Source organism: Manis javanica, chromosome 2, assembly GCF_040802235.1.
Source record: "Manis javanica isolate MJ-LG chromosome 2, MJ_LKY, whole genome shotgun sequence".
NCBI lineage: Eukaryota > Metazoa > Chordata > Mammalia > Pholidota > Manidae > Manis > Manis javanica.
The window spans coordinates 65,372,602-65,390,585 of record NC_133157.1 but is presented as its reverse complement, the minus strand read 5'-3'; the positions used below and the strand labels follow the sequence as shown (position 1 = coordinate 65,390,585).

The window sequence follows — 17,984 nt, the reverse complement described above, 5'->3', positions numbered from 1 at the left end:
CTCACACTCCAGAGGGCAGCTTCGGCGATGCGCTCAAGGGTGCGCACGAATCTCTCCCCATTTAGTTGAAGGAGAACAAGGGCATTGTTGTCACCTCAAGAAATAGATTGCTGGGTGTCCCACCTCCTCGACAGATGATTGTTCCCCAATTTGAGACTGGCCACAAAGAGCGATGCCTTAGGGGCACAAACGGGATGAGAATTGAGAAGTTCTTGCCCCGGGAGAAGTGAGCTCATTTTCATGCATTTACAGGGCTTCCTTTATGCCCTGGCCTTCCACGTCACGCTGATTGCCATGAAAACGGCAAAATAGGAACTCTGACCTCCCTCTCCATGCAGATCTAGTAAAGCAGAAAATGTCCTGATGTATTTACATCCGGGTCAGTATAAAACTGTCCTTTTGATTAAGTGTTTTTTTTATAGTGAGGAGCACCGACCACAAGATTTGGAGATAGAACATCCTCAGTTTTTCCGTAAGAGCACCTGCATTTTGAGCTTTTAGATAAACACACACCGTGAGATTGTGTATGCGCCCAAAGAGAGAGAGCATATGCACCTTGTCTTTCATGCTTTCACTGTTAATACCTGTCACAATTCTACCTAGTTAACTGTGGTTTGAAAACGCACAAACACATACACACCACCCCAAAGCAGAGCGCGAGTGGAGCCAGTCTAATGAGGTTACATTTATTTCTAATCCTCTCCCTCCCTTTCCAATTTCTTTGATGATTTTTCCCACAAATGTATAAGCTGTCGGGAGTTAGTAGAAGCAGGCTGCTCCTCCTAAATGTGATTCGGACCATATGCTTTCTACATTCATTCCTGCTCGGGCTTTTCTTCTCCACACTAACTGCTAACACGTTATAGTCACCTTGAAATTTCCTCTGCTATTTTCCAATTAAAAGCTTAATAGCCCTGGAAACGGAGTTCATGTGGTGAAGTTTACCATAGCCCCTTGTTCTGAAAGGCTTTCTGCTGGGATCCCATTATGTGCTTGAATAAACCCTTTCTGCAAACAGAAATGGGACTCGGAGTTGTCAGGTGTTGGGTTACAATAGACTTTGAGGCAGGGGACATTTTACCAACATAAATACAAACCTGTTCCTATAGGGAGATGTTGTCAAATACTGGGATATGGAAAACATTCCCATCAAATATGAGAAAAGGATTATTGCACTATATCAAATGAGTATTTAGATCTCAACACTCCGTCTGCACTGGAGTGAAACAGAGCCTGACCAAATAATGCCAGACTGTTTGAGGGGCAAAGGGACAGGGTGACTAGGTGACTGAGGGAGGAAAGGGGGTTGCCTTGATAGTGTAAATGCCCTCCCCCACCCAACCTGGTGCAGAGCTATGCTGCTTTCCTTTAAAAACAAATTATTTACTCCCAAGTTCATTAACTTCGAGGTTTCTCTGACCATTTGGAGAAAATCAGAAGAAATTTGGCATTGAAAAAAGTCCATAGTCCCCACATTCCTAAGAGACCTGGAGATTTCTGAGCGAAAGTGTCATTTTAGACCCTCTAGGTCTCTCCTCACGTGAAGCGACTCACTGCCAACTTCCCACCTTCCGGCCTCTGGCCCACCGGGATTCGGGTGCCCTGTGCCTCCCATCCTGGGCGCTTGTGCCGTTTCTTCCTGCTGTACTGTGCTAGGGCTTGTTTTCCCAGTGACGGTTGGGAGGAGAGGAGGTTGAAGTGGGGATAGTGAGAGGGAAAGGGGCAAGATCCAGGGGTCCTTGCCTGGCAGCGGCTTGGGAAAAAAGCCTCTCTGGATATGAGAAATCCTTGGGGAGAAGGTTTCCTGCCCACTCACCCCCAGATCAGCATCTGTCGACCCTCAACTTCCCCATGGGTCTGAAACCGGATGGGGTGGGGTGCGGGTGGGGCAGCTAAGGGCTTCAGGGGAAATGCACACAACTGGGCTCCATTTTCTAACCGTCCTCATCTCCTGGAATTGCCCTTCTAGGAGGAGGGTTGGCTGCTAGAATGCCTGGCAGTGCTTTCGTTGAATATACAGCAGGCAAACAGAGGGACAATTTTGTGTTGCCTGTTTGCTTCTAAGTGCAGAAAAATGTGGCCTCCTCCAGGGGTCAAGGACCACCGGGCAGCTGAAGTGTTGGCCTTTGCAGTGGACTCGTCGTCTATGCTCACCTCTCTCATTCGATTTGCCCAGACAGCCAGGAGAGGAGCTCAGTGTCCACTTCCAGGAGCGAGCAGACCAATGGCTGCGGAACTGACATCATCCCTAATTTGCACAGAACCATTGTGCTACCGTCGCTCCTTGCATTTGTAGGGTACTCTGTGTTAGGTCAAAACGGTATTCATATATTATAAAATGGAAATAACAGTTTAAACAAAGTTGTATGCTGTCAGCTTGTGCAAGGGCCCTCTTCCACTTCCACCTTTATCCAAAGACGCTGGGGGCAGGGAGGGCAGGCATCCCTTATCCATTAATTAAATCACTGATCCGTGGGAATTTCACTTGGGTGACGCTGACACCTCTGTTTCATCGTACAGTGCCTGTTGGGCAGAGGGGTGATCATACCCGGTAACTTTGGAGGCGCTAATGTGGCTCCCTCGTCCACTTCTCTGGAAGTTCAGACCCAGCACTTAACGCAAGTCCTCTACAAGAACACTTCCCAGCCTTTCAGGACAGAGACTTGGGAGGAGGGTAAAGAAATAAACTGAGCACCAGAGTGGAAGGATTGTTTTTCCCTTTGAAAGAGCCTGCAAAATGGGTTGTCATTCTTGGGCTGGCAGGTTTTCAAAGGCATTCCTTTTCTTCTACAGCAGCAAAAGAAAATATGTTGCTGAAGGAAATTAAGAAGCCAAAATTTCCGGAACCAATTCCACTGTCTTCCCCCAACTCCACCCGCCAGTGGCCGCGACGCCCAGCTTGCCCCAGCTTAAATCCCTTTCCACCCAGGCCGTGTCCCTAGTGCATCTGCAGTGCTCCGGTAAGCTCTGGTTCTCGTCCAGCCGAGTTTCTGTGACCAGTGTCGGGATGAAAGAGGCCTCGGACTCTGCGCCGCCAAATCAGGCGTGGGATTGCCTCTGGGCACCTCCACCCTCGCTCCCGCTGGTCCTCCCTTCCCCGCCCCGCCTGCACCGCCTTGTCCCGGAGCGCCGCAGTCCCTCCCGCCGCAGGCAGGGAAGCCAGGAGAGCTTGGAGGAGGGGGCCGTGAGCGCCCCCGCGAGAGTGGCCCAGCTGCAGGTGGCAAGGAAGGTGAAGTGCAGGAACTCGAGGGGCACGAGCAGGAAGGAAGGAGGAAGGCGTGGAGAAGGGTGGGGAGAGCGTGGAGACTGGGCCCCGGGGGTGGGGGTAGTGTTGGAAGGGGGAGGAGTGGAGGAGGGCGGCGGAGGAGGTGCTGGGCCCCGCCAGCGCGCGCGGGAGCTGCAGACGAGCTGGCTCAGACTGTAACCAGAGCTCTTGGCGGCTCCTTGCAGCCGCAGCAGCGCCTCGGCGAGGGAAGACTCGTCCGCCAAAGCTGCTGTTGGCTGAGCCGCGATTCGCGTGGGATTGGCGGACCACCAGCAGGAGGCTGAGGCTGCGAGCGCCCCGGGAGAGTGAAGACGGCTGCTGCATCTCCGGCCCTCCCGGAGCCCACGCGGCCGCCGGCGCCCCGGGACCAACGACCGCGCCGCCCAGAGGCCGCCCGTGAGCGGGCCTCCCAGCCCCGCTGTCCATCGCCCCCTGGCCCGCTGCCGCCGCCAACCAGCCAGCTCTTCCGGGTGTCCAGGACATGAACGGCTACGGCTCCCCGTACTTGTACATGGGCGGCCCAGTATCGCAGCCGCCGCGGGCGCCCCTGCAGCGCACGCCGAAGTGCGCGCGCTGCCGCAACCACGGCGTGCTGTCCTGGCTCAAGGGCCACAAGCGCTACTGCCGCTTCAAGGACTGCACCTGCGAGAAATGCATCCTCATCATCGAGCGGCAGCGGGTCATGGCGGCTCAGGTGGCGCTGCGCCGCCAGCAGGCCAACGAGAGCCTCGAAAGTCTCATCCCGGACTCGCTGCGCGCCCTGCCCGGACCCCCGCCGCCGGGGGACGCGACCGCCGCTCCGCAGCCGTCGCCGACCTCGCAGCCGGTTCAGCTGCCGGCGCCGCCGCCGCCACCGCCGCGCCCGGCCGCGGAGTTGGCTGCTGCCGCCGCACTGCGCTGGGCCGCCGAGCCCCAGTCCGGGGCACTGCAGGCGCAGCTTGCCAAGCCAGGTAAGAGCGTCCGCTGTGCGGAAGCCCGGCTCGGCCACTGAGCGAAAAACCTTATGAGCGGCCGCTTCGGCTTTGCCTGGGGAGGCCCGGAGACATGTTTTGGGAAGTTGGCCTGGCCTCCCAAACTCCTGCCAAGCTGACTCTTCAGCCTGGATCCCGTGCAGGTAGAACTTAGGCGCCCACGGGAAAGGCAAGCCTCGGGTGCGTCAAACTGCGGGACTCTGCGTCGGGCTCGCCCAACGCCCTCCCCAGGTAAAAGGGGAACGTGACCATTTCAGCGGGTAAATAAAAAAGTCGAAAAAAGAGGTCGAGACCGGACCTAATTAAAAGCCACGGCGACACACACCACCTTAACGGCCGGGCTTTTCGGGCTGCGGGCTTTCAGAGGGGCTTGCGATTGGTGGTAGGGACTGGTGTGCACAGGGAAGGAGCCAAGGCCACCGGCTAGGCTGGCTCCAAGCTGCGCGTGCTTCTCCGCCTGCGGGACTTGGAGAGAAACCGAAGCCTTTTTAGTAGCGCCCAGTGGCCCTACGCCTCTTCTGATTTGTTGAAAGAAGCCCTATTTGGAAGCAATAGTAAAAAAGGGCCAGAAATGCCCCTAAACTTAAAGTAGGGACTCAGAATCGGGTGCACCCAGAGTCGACTCCTGTGGCAGAACTGCTCAGGTTCGTTAACACCCGCTCCTCAGGCCTCCCTTCCCGGCTGTCTCTGTGGGTTAAAGAAATTCAAACAAAATTTGACCTAAAGCGCTGAAGGCCCCCTCTGGTGAGCCTTCCCCAAATTTCCGGCGGGTCCGGCCCTCAGGCTGCTAAGCCACAGATTTGGAGCAAAGGCTCTCTGATTTCCCTTCCCCTCCTTCTCCCCTCTCCACTTTTGCTGTGCTCCCAAGAGGTTAGGTCTGCCTTGAGCCACAGGTGAGCTGATTGCCCCCACCCCGCTGCTTCCATCCGGTTCCCTTCTCCAGGCCTCGGGAGCCCTCGGGTCCCAGTTGAATCTCTTTCCTCCTGGGGACTCTCTAGCTTGCTGTCCTGCACAGCCCAAATACTCCTTTGACTTTCTTTAGGTTCCTGTATTGGATTGGATGAGCATGTGTTGGTATTTTGCTTTACCTGGGGGAAACGTTCGAAAGAAAAAGCTCATCTCAGCGAGAGGGTTGGGGGACTACTGAAATTGAGAGAGCGAAGGCCCTGGAAGGCCCGTAGCCCAGCTGTAAATGGAACTCGGGCAGAACTTCTGCCTGAATCCCCCTATTAAGGCTCCCGCCCCCAAGACATTACCTCTGGCTCCCGGATCTCTCCAGTAGGCTGGCTCCCAGGGCACAGAACTGCTGTGCAGAACTGGGGACACACAGATTCACTGGTTTAGGGATGAGTTGAAAGTCAGCCTGGCGGCATAGTTCTGCTGTTCTGTTGCTCAGTTATGCTCGCCAGGCCAGAATCTCTGAGAACACCTTACGTAAACAGCAGAACTGGGCGTTTTTGAGGACAGAAGAGAGTTTGCTGGATGGACATGGATTTTGTGGATATTTAATCCAGGGTAGGATACAAGCATTGTCTGTTAGTCTGATCTCTTCATATTTATAGATTTGCCGCTGCGGAATAGGAGGTGGAGAGAAAGAAGATTCTCTTTTTTCTCCTTTAAGTTAGAACAAGTAACTATGAGAGGTTTATCTCAGTTCTACAAGTTGATCTATGCTGATAACTTTGCTTACTTCCCTTTTTCAGCTTCCATGTCTCCATTTCCCCCCCACACCAGAACAGGAATCCGAGTTTATGTCAGTGGTAGCATTATGCAGTGGCTGTCTGCCCAGCAGCACCCCTGTAATACAATACTGAGTTCTGGGGTCCTTGTCCAAGAGGGGATTCTCTCACAGCCTATGTTCTTTAAGCCATTTTTTGGGATGGCCAAAGTTCATGGTTTCTAAGGAGTCACAAAACCAAAAATGACCTCAAGAAGGGTGGGTAATGGAGGGCAGGAAGGAAGGTGGAGTAGTAGCTGCAGCCGTGGGATACATGCTTTGGTGGAAGAAAAAAGGAAGACTGACTTCAACTGGGCAAACCAGACCTGGTGCTCTTGCTTGTACAGGGAACCAAGTATTCAGGGACAGCCTGAGCCTTTCAAATTGAAAGCAAGTAATTGCAAAGGAGAGTAAGATATACCATGAGAAGAGGTTAGAGTGATGGCTTTGGAGACTGAGCCATCGGGGACGAACAGTTCAGGTTCTGGCTGGTCATGCTGCATATCTGGCACATTCATATGTGTAACTTTTGTTTTTCTTTCAGTTGGTTGAACCCAATAATTCCATTCTTAAAAAACAAAAAAGCCAATTACCAATCAGATGGTAGGGGGAGACAGGATAAGAACAGATAATTGTTTTCCATTAGGAAAGCAAGTTTATAAGTGGATCCGTTCTGTACAATGTTTTGTATGACTTGTACAGAGAAAGCCTATTTGGGATTTAAATTAGGGAAAACTTGCCTGGATGCGATTACCAGCTGCTAAATGTATTATACCTTTTTTTGCAATGTATTTGTACATAACATACCATCCCTATGTAAGCTAGAAGCAAAGGGATACTCCTTGGTTAAGTAACTCACCACTTGAGAAGTAGAAAAGTAAGTGAAGCTCCATCGCAATGATAGGTACACATGTACAGTAAGTTCACAAACCATTAGTAATCTCTAAGTAGCTGCTGGCAAATTATGGAGATCTGTTTCTATGTGATCTCTGTGTCAAAACCATGGATGATCCTTTTATAAAGGGCATACCTAGCTGTAGAGCTATATGGGTTTTTTTTGTTTGTTACAATGGTGGTTCACAAACACACAGAGTCGTTTTCTCCTCTCCATAAATACTCTTGAGAAAAGCACATGCCCTAAAGAAGGGTATGTTTGCTGGGCACCACTGAAGAAAAAACACCCTATTCAGGGAGTGACACATTAACACCAAAACTCAGTTTTGTGCTGAAAGAAATCTCTTTCCCAAATTCTGTTTCAGAGACTTTAAAAGAATGGGGGTTATTGTATCTAATAGTATAGTATGTTGAACATCTCTTTCAGTGTGGCTGTGGCTTTAAGGATAAATTTCATATTTTAATGTTATTACTTGCAACTATGGGGTTGATGTACTCTGTACTCTTGTTTCCTTTGGGTGTAAATTCCCTGGGCTCTTGGTTATCATCTATGACTGGCCAAGAACTATAAGATTTAAGCTTATATATATATATATATATATATATATATATATATATATATAATTGACTGACTTCTAAATTCCCTCTTCATCCCCCTCACACACCTTTCCCTCCCCCATGAAGATATCATGGCAAGTGTGAACATCTTTCAGCTCCTAGTGTTATCTGAGTCAGCAGCCTCAACCAGCCAAGCCAGCCTTTCAGGACTGGGCTCCAGAGCCGACAAAAGTTAGGGGTCAGGACCAAGGTGAGAAGCTAAAGTTACAATCCTGTGCTCTGTCTCCCTTCCCCAACCCCCAGCTTTCTGGCCAGGGGAGTGTCTTGGTCTCCTCAGGCTATGAGAGGAAAGCTCTGTGGCTATAGATTCTTACTAGATCTACATCTGCCATTAAAATAAATATGTACACAGTTCTTTAAAATGTTCTTAAAGAAAAAAGAATTTGTAAACATCATATTGTTGCAGAAATAGGAGCTCAAGATCAAACAGGAAAGGAGGAACTCCTTTCCTGTTTATTTCTCCTGAAATGGTACACACAAGAGACCTATAGGGACAGAAGTTAGGAGATTTTGAAAAACTGCCTTTCTTTAATTTTCCCTCCTGGCCCACACCTCCTAGCATCTTTATGCTTGCTGTGGGCTTTTCAGCTCCAGCTTGATTGGGTCCTATCCCATCTGCTTCCTAATTTTTTGTTTTACTTTAATTAAAAAAAATAGATGAACCTGCAAGTATGATTTTTGTTACGGGATCACAGGTCCAAGCCAGAATGGGAAGCCCTCTGTGATTATAGGCTAGAAACAAACGAAAGAGTGGGAAAGATTTCACAGTCTTTCATGAAGTGTAGCTATGAATTTAAAAACGGGGTCTGGTTATTTAAGATGGCTTAATATGGGGCGAGGGGCCTGACTCAGAGTATTTGCACTTTAAAACAAAAAAACCAGTCAAATGAAAAGGAATAAGCGGTTCTGTACTACTTACTGGTCCCTAGGGGATGGGACGCGGGGCACATTCACAGGTCCTGGTCTTTCCCCCGACGCCGGGCGATTCGCGCGCCGGGCTCCTGGTCCCCGCGCGCCGCCGAGCTCTGCAAGTGCAGGGCGGTGCGCGAGGACACTGGGTCCGGGACGAGGATCGAGGGCCCCGGCGACGCCCGGCCGGGAGCTTTTCAATGCCAGGCCAAGGTGCGGGAACCCCACGAAAGGCGCGGGCAGCGGCGGCTCCCTACTGCGGCCCTGGGCCTCTGTCCCCTGCACCCAGGCCCGGGCAGGCTGCGGTTGGGCGGCTGGGCGCCGGCTCTGGGGCCCGGCGCTGCCACCCTCCGCTTGCGGGCAGCTCCTTCATCGCCCACTCTGGGCACCCTGGGAGGGCCCAGTGTCGGGGAGCCAGACGGAGCCGCGCGCGCTACACCGGCCGCCTTCCTGGCTTTTCCCACTCACGCCTGGGTGGCCGCCCGCTCCCTCCTTGCTGCCTCCCAAGCCTCCGTGGGTTGCCAGATTTAGAGGGGGAAAAAAGGGTGCAAATAAGCAAGAACTTGTAAGCCCGACATTGCTTACTGTAAACAATTCGTTATTATCTGAAATTCAAATTTAACTGGGCATCCTGCGATTATACCCAGCAACGCTAGGCCACGTCCTCCCCACCCAGCCCCCATTCCTCTGCAGGGTGCCCATTGGGGTGGGGGTCGCTCCTCTGCATCTCCCTGCTTCTTTCTGTGTGTGGAGCCTCAGCTGCCCTGGGCAGGCGTCGGAGAGGCACGGGTGTCCATCTTATGGATCTGAGGACAGGCTCAGAAGGAACGGGACCGTTTTCCCGGTCTAGGAACCAGAGTTCCACGGCCATCGGGAGAGAACCCCCACCCTCCAGACACACTCCTCGGGATTATAAATCTGGTGGATAGCCCTGCTCTCCACTTACACAACCAACTTTTCTTTTCCCTGATGGATGAACTCCTGGGTTTAAAAGATTACAGTAATCACAGGAGGACAGTGTAAATCGAATCTGATAGCAATAACTTTTGTGGAAGGTCAGGCTCAAGTGAAATGTTACCAAGCAACAGGCATTTTGTTTTGCAAAATACAATCAAAGAGCATTGATGAGAAATTCTTTGCTGCAGCCAGTCAGCACTTTCTGCTAACAGCTTTACAGAGGGAAAGGGAGTAAATCTTCATAAATCAATGTCCCTGGAGGACTTGGAGCCCCTTTCTGGAAATGTTGCACTCCTTTCTGACAGGGAGGAGGATAGAGCCTAGTAGAAATCTATTTGCCTGCCTTTCCTTCGTTTCCTCCCTTCTTGCTTTTCTCCTTTCTTTGGCTTTTTAACCTGTTGCGGCTACTCAGACATTAGCCACTGAGGTTCCTAGCCATCTAGTCTGATGTGGCTCTGATGGCACAGCAGACCTTGAACTGGGATATGCATGGTAGAGGTTGAGGCCTGGGTGCCGGGACAGCTGGTCATCACTGGTCCCTCACCTTGACATTATGTCGTGCTCCTCTCCCAGAGTCTTACATGGCTTTAATCAATCACCCCCTTGTCTGAGCACTGCACCTTACTGTTAGCCAGAGAAACCAAGGAAAAACAAACAAACAAAACCAGGTGGCTTTCCCCCCATTTTATTGTACAATCAAGCATCTAAATAAATAAATAAATAGAAGAGGAAAACCAACTACTGAATAACAGTACTACAGAAAACTTAACATTCAGAACATCGGTTCTTTACTGAATCTCGAATCTCTTTTGATTAGGCAAACATTCTACAAAGCTGAGATCAGTGTTCTGCTTTTTTTCCCATGAGGTTTTTTTTTTTAAAGTTCAGTAGGAATATCTGTTGCACCCACAGTTTTTACATGCGGGTTTTTACAATATTCCCTCTCATGAATACACCATTGCCAAGCTACTGGTCTGAGTTACTTGTGTTTCAATGTAAAATATGACCAACTAAGTAGATAACTTGGAAATTTTGCAAAACACTGGTAAACTGTAAGCTTCTCAGTGGCCAATAGGCACTGCTTTAATCACTATATAATCTTAACACAGTGCCTGGGCACACAGTGAAGGACTTTAGGGTATTTGTTAAGTAGATGGATGAATGAGTAGCCAGCTGCATTTGCAAAGTATCAAGTAAACATGATCCTTTATAGGTAGATTTATAGGTAATGCCTCTCCTGCTTTTTGAAAAATGTTCCCTTCTAAGTTAAGAAAGGGGTCAAAACTAAATTTTTGCAAGATGTACAAAGTCCACAGTTATGAACCACAGTTCCTTAAATCCAGTCCCTTCTACTCCAATATTCTCCAAAATATTGGTTCCAAAGAGTCAGCCTGATTCCTTCAGACATGATGAAGCTAGTGTTCTTAGTGATTTTTAGAAAGAAAAGCATGACTCTTTGTACTTTTCACAATTTTTCCCCCTAACGAAAGAAAAGGAAAGATTTTAGACTGACATTCATTCCCCGCTATACCTTGTTTTTAACCATTTAGTTTTTCTATGATTCCACACTTCTAGTGTGTGATAAAGGTAACAGTAATGTAAAGAGTGTGTTTCCTGTTAGAATTCTGTGTGGATGGTCTTTTTTGGACACCCCATACTGCCTGGGCTCCTTCCCTGCCATTGCTGTAAGATTTGTGTGCCTTGAAAACAACCCATCAGGGAACAGTTGTTTGGAGGTGTGTTCCCCAAACCTCAAGGGAACAGAGGAGGACATGACCATCCATGTTTCAAAATGCATGACAGGATTTCAAAAGAAAGAAAAAGTCCAGTGACATTGCTCTAGGAAATACTCCTCTTTGCTGGTGTTTTTGTTTTCATTCCAGATGTAAGATATTTTGTTAAATAGATATATGATAAAATGGATAAAACCCACCACATCAAAGTCAGAAAGATTTTCCATTTTTATATGTCTTGGGCAGTGTTTTTTTCACATATGTCCCAGGCTTTCTCAAGATATTGAAATGAATATTTAGAAATTTTAAAAATTTAACTGAACTTTCATATGAAAAAATCCTGTAAGTTAAATTCTGCAAATTGTGATTTCAGGTTGGAAATAAATACCTGTGTGTGAGTATTCATTATTTCTCCTTCAATAAAATCTTGTAGCAAAAAGAAAAAAAAAGTTTTGTAGCTATGTTATTGCATACATAGTTTCTGAAATTGGTAGCATCACTATACATAGAAAAAAATCCTTCTTAATTGAATATCTGCTTCTTTTAAAAACCTTTACCATAGTGAGTTTACTTCAGAGGTGGCTGTGAGCGTTTCTACATCATGAAAAATATAACATTGAAGAGTGAACATTTGGTAAGATTTTCAAAGTACCTAGATGTTTAAGCATTAGCAACAGATCGTATCATTTCAATAGGTGGTTTGTAATATCAGATGAAATTGATTTCTTTCTACTTTTTGTCTAGGAGTTTTGGCTTTTTGAATTGATATATAGGGGTAAAAATATTATCCGTTGAAATAGACTCTTACCCTTTATGTTCCAGGAATTAGGGTGTCAGTTTCAAGAAGAAAGAGGGTAAAGTGTTTGGGGAGTTATTTCCCTTTTCATTTTTTCTGTTGGCAGTTTCACATTTCTGTATCTAGAAAGGCCTTTGTGTTTTAAACCAACATGAACAATTTATAAGGTTCATTTAGAAAAAAAAATCTGGAGATGTAAAGAAACACCTATTATTAAATTACACTTTATCACTGGGCTCAAAACTCACCCTCTATAATTACTTGTGAAAGTCTGTATTTATAATAGAATAATTTATAATACATTTAGTTTAGGTACAACAAAACAACCAATACTAGACACCAGAGTGCCACAAAATTGCAGGGACTCTGTATTGTGCCCTTCAAAAATTACTGTTGGGTTATTATTGGCTCGAGGTGGGAGAGTAAGTAGCTCTGCCGAGCTTGCCCAGCTCTGAATCGCCACCAGCTCTGGGTGCTGAATGGGAATCTGCTCAACCTAACACTCCTTAGCAAGACTTGATGTTGCTGCTCAGGTGTGTGAAAGCCACAAGTGTGTGCCAAGTCATTGCTTCTTCCATGTCTTCTGTCTTCCCTTTGCACACAGTATAAACAGTGCTGAGCCCCATTTGTTGGAAGGCCCTGAATTTGTAGATTCGATTCCTGTGACATCCTGTTAGCTTGTCTCACTTTTGGCCACAGCCTGGGTACTGAGTTGGAGAGGCTGATCAGCCCAAAAGCCTGGTGACAGTGTATAGATGAACCACCACTCCTTGAGAAGTAACCGCATGCTGCCCTGGGCATGTCACAGTAGCAAAGGCAAAGGGTAGACAAGAAAATAAGAAAGGGGATTTTGCGGTTGGGGTGCAGCGGGAGTAGGGAGGTGGTCACAATTCGTGAACATGCTAGCACCTGTGGGAGATTCCATGGCAGCCTGTTCTGCAGAACAGGAAAATAGGTACTGGAGTGGAATTTTGTATTGTCACATTTATAATCCTGCCATCCAGTATCCAGTTGATTGGGAGAGTACATCTTTGCCATCTTGAAAAAATATTTTTTTCCTAATGGTAGCTAGTGTCAGGTTAGCTAGAGCATCATTCCCAGGTTCCCTTTGGCTAAACTCCTGCTCTTTGACTCACTTGCTCCTGGAACCTGAGCAGTCTGTGGAAGAGTGAATTTGGTGACAGATCTCAAAATGGTGCCCTTAAATGTTTTCAGTGTTTGCAATTCATCCAGGGTGTGGATTATGTTCACCCATTTCTTAAAAACAAATAATTTTGAGCTTTATAGCTATATTTATATATCCTTTATTTCCTGGAAGAACCAGTTGTTTCTTAAAAATAATCTCCCCATCCCTTATATGGCTATGATTCTGTGTCATATTTCTTTCCCTTTTTTCTTATTGTGGTAAACTATACATAACATAAAACTTAGTGTTTTAACATTCTTAAAGGGTACCATATAGTGGCATAAGGACATTCACAATGTTGTGCAGTGATCGCTATATCCATCACCTCAAACTGAAGCCCTGTACCCATTAAACAGCAAGCCCCATTACCTCTTTCCCCCAGCCCCTGGTGACCACCATTCTACTTTCTGTCTCTATGAATTTGCCTATTCTAGGTATCTTATATAAGTGGAATCAGAATATTTGTCTTTTTATGACTGGCTCATTTCACTTAGCCCATTTTCAAGGTTCATTGGTATTGTAGCATGTATCAGAATTTCATGCCTTTTTGAGGCTGAATAATATTGCCTTGTATGTATATATCACATGTTGCTTATCCAGTCATCTGTCCATGGACACTTGGGTTGCTTCCACCTTTCACTATTGTGAATAATGCTGCTATGAACATTTGTGTACAATGGGTGTCATGTTTGATGCTTAGTAAATTCTGCCTGGCTGTTTGCTTTTCCCCCTGCATCTGGATCTTACCTTCCCAGCTAGATAAGATCCAGAAATTGGGGGCAAGTCTTACACTTCCTGGTATTTTCCATTCCCTTTTTCCTGTCTCCTTTAGTATTCTTGAATATCACAGGGATGCTAAGTACTTGATGCTGACAATAATAGATAATGCAAGCTAAAGTTAAAGAAAGAAAAAACCTTTTTAGAATGGCATAGTATTTAAAACATTATTTTATGTCCATATTTACCTCGGGAGAGTATTTGATTTGTTTTCCCAAGCTCCATTGAACAGGTGCCAAAATCCAATTGCTTGTTCAGTTCAGTGCTGAGTTAACAGACTGTCGCTGGCCACTCTTTTTCAAGTGTTTAATAATAAAGTAACAACAGCCAAGGGGTCACGAGTCAGGAACACTGAGCAGAGTCTAGCTGATTTGAATGTAAATCCAGAGAAGCTTTTTCCTTGTTGTGTTTCTCTTTTTTTGCATTAAGCATAAACACCACGTTAACTCAGGAGATGAACTGCGGGTCTCCAGGCCTGGGAAGTTGCAGGAGAGAATATGTCAAATTTCTCTGACAGAAATAGGTCTTTTGTACATCCCATAGAGTTGATACAGAAAGCAAAGATGGCTTAACACATGCAGGCTACAAGTGATCCTCACATGGAAACCTTATATTTTGTAATGGAAAGGAAGCAATTTCCTTAAAAATGCCTATTTGGGATAAGCATGGATTTCTATCAGATTTATGTTCAAAAATTGCACTGATATGGTTTAAGCATATTTAAAAAAATTTAGAAGTACCTGTTCATGCTTGGCATGTATTTATTGCTTTGTGAAAAACCAAAGTTTTGTTCTTCAATTATATTTAAGATACATTCTGGGTTAGAACAATGTTCATAAGTGGGCCTTTGTTTAAGGCTTTTAAAGTAAACAACAACAAATAGGAGATGTATTTTTAGAAGCTGCTTTGATGAAATTTCACCGGCTGGCTATCTATATAAACTAAGGTGTGCCCACAGAGAAGGCGACAATGAGGTTATTCAGGCAGGGCTGTAGAAAACAGGCAAACCGATTGTTTACAACCGGACAACTGGGTCATTAATAATTTTCATCTTTAGATCAGTTACATTGGCTTTGAGTAGAACCAGTACATGTTTTAAAAAGGATAAAAATTTACTTATGTACAGCTTTCTAATAAAGAATATACCCCTTTATTATAAAGGTTTGTTAGCATTCATTACTGCGGGCAAACCAGCCTTACCCACCCGTTTCTGCCTGTTCCGTGTTGTAATACTAGCCCTGGAGGTAATGTCTTAGGTTGAAATGTTAAGTTTGCAGCTGGTTTAGTTCACAGTAAATATCTGCTTTGTTGGGGAAGCTTTTTTTCCCTTTTAATACAATTTAAGAAAGTATCTTGAAGTCCTGCCCATGTGCTTTACTAATAAAATGGTTCATGAAGGCATCTTGACCTCTCACATCCCACGGCCCTGGAGTTATGGGCGCATCGTGTCATTCGTGGGTCACGTCATTTCAGAGATCCCTCCAGCTTTTTCCTTCTTCCTCCCCTGCAACCTGTCCCACCATCAGGACTCACAGCTGGTTTTGTTGGCCCTCTAGGGTAAGTTACAGGCAAATGAGCCTGCCAATCCCTGGCTTTTCAGAGAGATTTCAACATATAGAGATTTCTTTCTTTCTGGCAATCATATTGACTAGTTACTATACATGGCAACCTGATAAAACATAGTGATGACTAGTTCATAAGATATCCTTCACACAAAATCCGCCTCTGTGTAAATGGATTTAAACATTACATTTCCCTGTGGTCATATGGGTCGTGCACTGGCCCACAGTGTCCCTAGGTTACATCGTCCACCTCATTTGCAGATGAGGAGCCGAAGACAAGCCTGAGCTCATTTTCCTTTCTTCCCTGGGCTCTGTTTATTCCAGCTCCCCAGAGGGTCCCTACGTCATGACAGCCACATCTTCTCTGGTTATGGGTAGCGCACAGACGGTCTGTGGCTGAGGCAACCTGCACCCATCATTCTGAGTGACCACTCTGCTTTCTAGATCCTTATCTTGCTGCGTGTTACAGCCCCTGAGACGCATTTTCCCTTCCCCACAGCCTGGCCCGGCCCCTCGTCCTAAGCACATCAGTTCCTCTTTATGCAAACCAGGAACGGATTAATCCAGCTATTCTCTGCTTTTCAGACCTGACTGAAGAACGGCTTGGGGACGGCAGCGCGGGGGACAACGCGGAGACCTTCAGCGACAAAGACACTGAGCACAGGGGCTCCCCGGATGTAGGGAAAGGCAAGGGATGCTTTGCTCCCGAGAGCCCCGAGGTCGTGTCGGTGGATGAAGGGGGCTATGCTGTCCAGAAAAACGGAGGCCACACTGAGAGCCACCCTGACAGCCCCAAGTACCACGGGGAACAGAACCACCTGCTGATTGAGGGCCCTTCGGGGACGGTTTCTCTGCCCTTCAGCTTGAAAGCCAACAGACCGCCACTGGATGTGTTAAAAAAGATATTCCCCACCCAGAAGCCGACGGTGCTGGAGCTCATCCTGAAGGGCTGCGGGGGGGACCTGGTGAGCGCCGTGGAGGTCCTGCTGTCCAGCCGCTCCTCCCTGTCCAGCGCAGAGCGAACGGCGGCCGAGCCAGAGAGCCTGGTGTTGCCTTCCAACGGGCACATCTTTGAGCACACCCTGAGCTCCTACCCCATCTCCTCTTCCAAGTGGTCTGTGGGCTCGGCCTTCAGAGTCCCAGACACGCTACGGTTCTCCACGGACTCCGGCAACGTGGTCCCCAGCCCCTTGGCTGTGCCCCTGCAGCACCCGTTCCCCCAGCCGCCCCGGTACCCCCTGGTGCTGCGGAACACCTTGGCCAGAAACCAGTCGGGGCCCTTTTTGCCCAACGACGTCACCCTGTGGAACACCATGACGCTCCAGCACCAGTACCAGCTGAGGTCCCAGTATGCCGGCCCCTTCCCCAGTAACTCTCCCAGCGTCTTCCGAAGCTCCCCCGTCCTGCCTACCCGGGCCCCCGAGGACCCCCGGATCTCCATCCCTGATGATGGGTGTCCAGTGGTGTCGAAGCAGTCCATCTACACCGAGGATGACTATGACGAGCGGTCCGACTCCTCGGACTCCAGAATACTTGGCACATCATCTTAAGTGGTTCTGGACGGGTGGCGACCAGGGGACATCTCTGGGCGGCTGAATCCCAAGGCTCCCTTGAGGAGAGGCCACATCCTGTGTATACCCCTTCCTTCTGTTTGACAAAGTGACTGTGCTTGATTCTATCCCTTAGCAATAAAAACATAACTTATTTAATTTCTTGCACTTCACTGGAAAATGCCAAATAGCTCTGCTCTGTGGCTTTAGTGCTGAATGTGTATTGTAAAAGAGAGTCTAATGCTAAGAATAGTCTTGGGAAAGCTGGGTCCACGGAAGATTTATTTGGGGATATAAAGCTGAAAGTCAGCATTGCTCCTAAACTCAACCTGGAATGTTCCATAAAATAGTATACTTGAATGCCGTTTTGTAAAAGAGGATTCCTCAGGATATGTGAAACCTAAAGGAAGTGGTTGGGTTGCCAATGAACAATAAACAGGGGCATTATATTCTTATGCTAAAAATCCTTCTTGCATTTTAAAGAAAGACTGCACCTAAGGATAGAGTGTACAACTCACATGCTTATGTAAGCTTGGACAGTTTCAGAGACAAACTCCATTAAAAATCATTCTTTTCACATGGCTGAATCGAAACATGTGTAACATCAGTGTGAACACAATCACAGCTGTGAATTGCATGAAATGTATTGTGAAATGAACACAAGATTAAGCATTGTCAGGTTATTGTAGCATGCTAAGGACTCTAGAAAAAAAATAAACTAAGGAGATGATCTTGGTTTATGTCATTTCTGCTTGTGGAAAGAGGATCTTTAAATACAGAAACCTGATGTAAAAGCTGCTTCCTAGTTCATGGACCAGGAAACAAGGTATCAGTTAAATGAGGCATTCCTTGAGAAATATGAATGATAAAGTTTTGGGGCTACATTCAAAAAGAATTCATTGCTGAAGAACAGAACGAATTCAATCCCTCCACCCATTTACTTATTTCTTTAAGGGATACTTATTGAGTGCCTACTATGTGTAAGATGATGCTCCTTGTGCATTATTGGCCAAGTTACCTGTCATGAGTCCAAGGTAAGTGGGGATTAT

General features: G+C 47.1%; 1 protein-coding gene across 1 annotated transcript; it reads left to right on the top strand.

Moving 5' to 3' along the window:
- Positions 1 to 3,385: 3,385 nt before the first annotated feature.
- On the top strand, positions 3,386 to 17,655 carry DMRT3 (doublesex and mab-3 related transcription factor 3). The gene is made up of 2 exons (XM_036991353.2): positions 3,386 to 4,215; positions 15,971 to 17,655. Exons 1-2 carry the CDS (start codon positions 3,747 to 3,749, stop codon positions 16,933 to 16,935), a joined length of 1,434 nt encoding a protein of 477 aa, XP_036847248.1. The 5' UTR covers positions 3,386 to 3,746; the 3' UTR covers positions 16,936 to 17,655.
- Positions 17,656 to 17,984: the final 329 nt, after the last annotated feature.

Bases quoted from the DNA above. Each gene is read 5' to 3' on its own strand.
- DMRT3 (XM_036991353.2), top strand. From the start codon at position 3,747: ATGAACGGCTACGGCTCCCCGTACTTGTACATGGGCGGCCCAGTATCG. The intron at 4,216-15,970 runs GTAAGAGCGTCC...TCTGCTTTTCAG, and splicing joins GGCGCAGCTTGCCAAGCCAG to ACCTGACTGAAGAACGGCTT.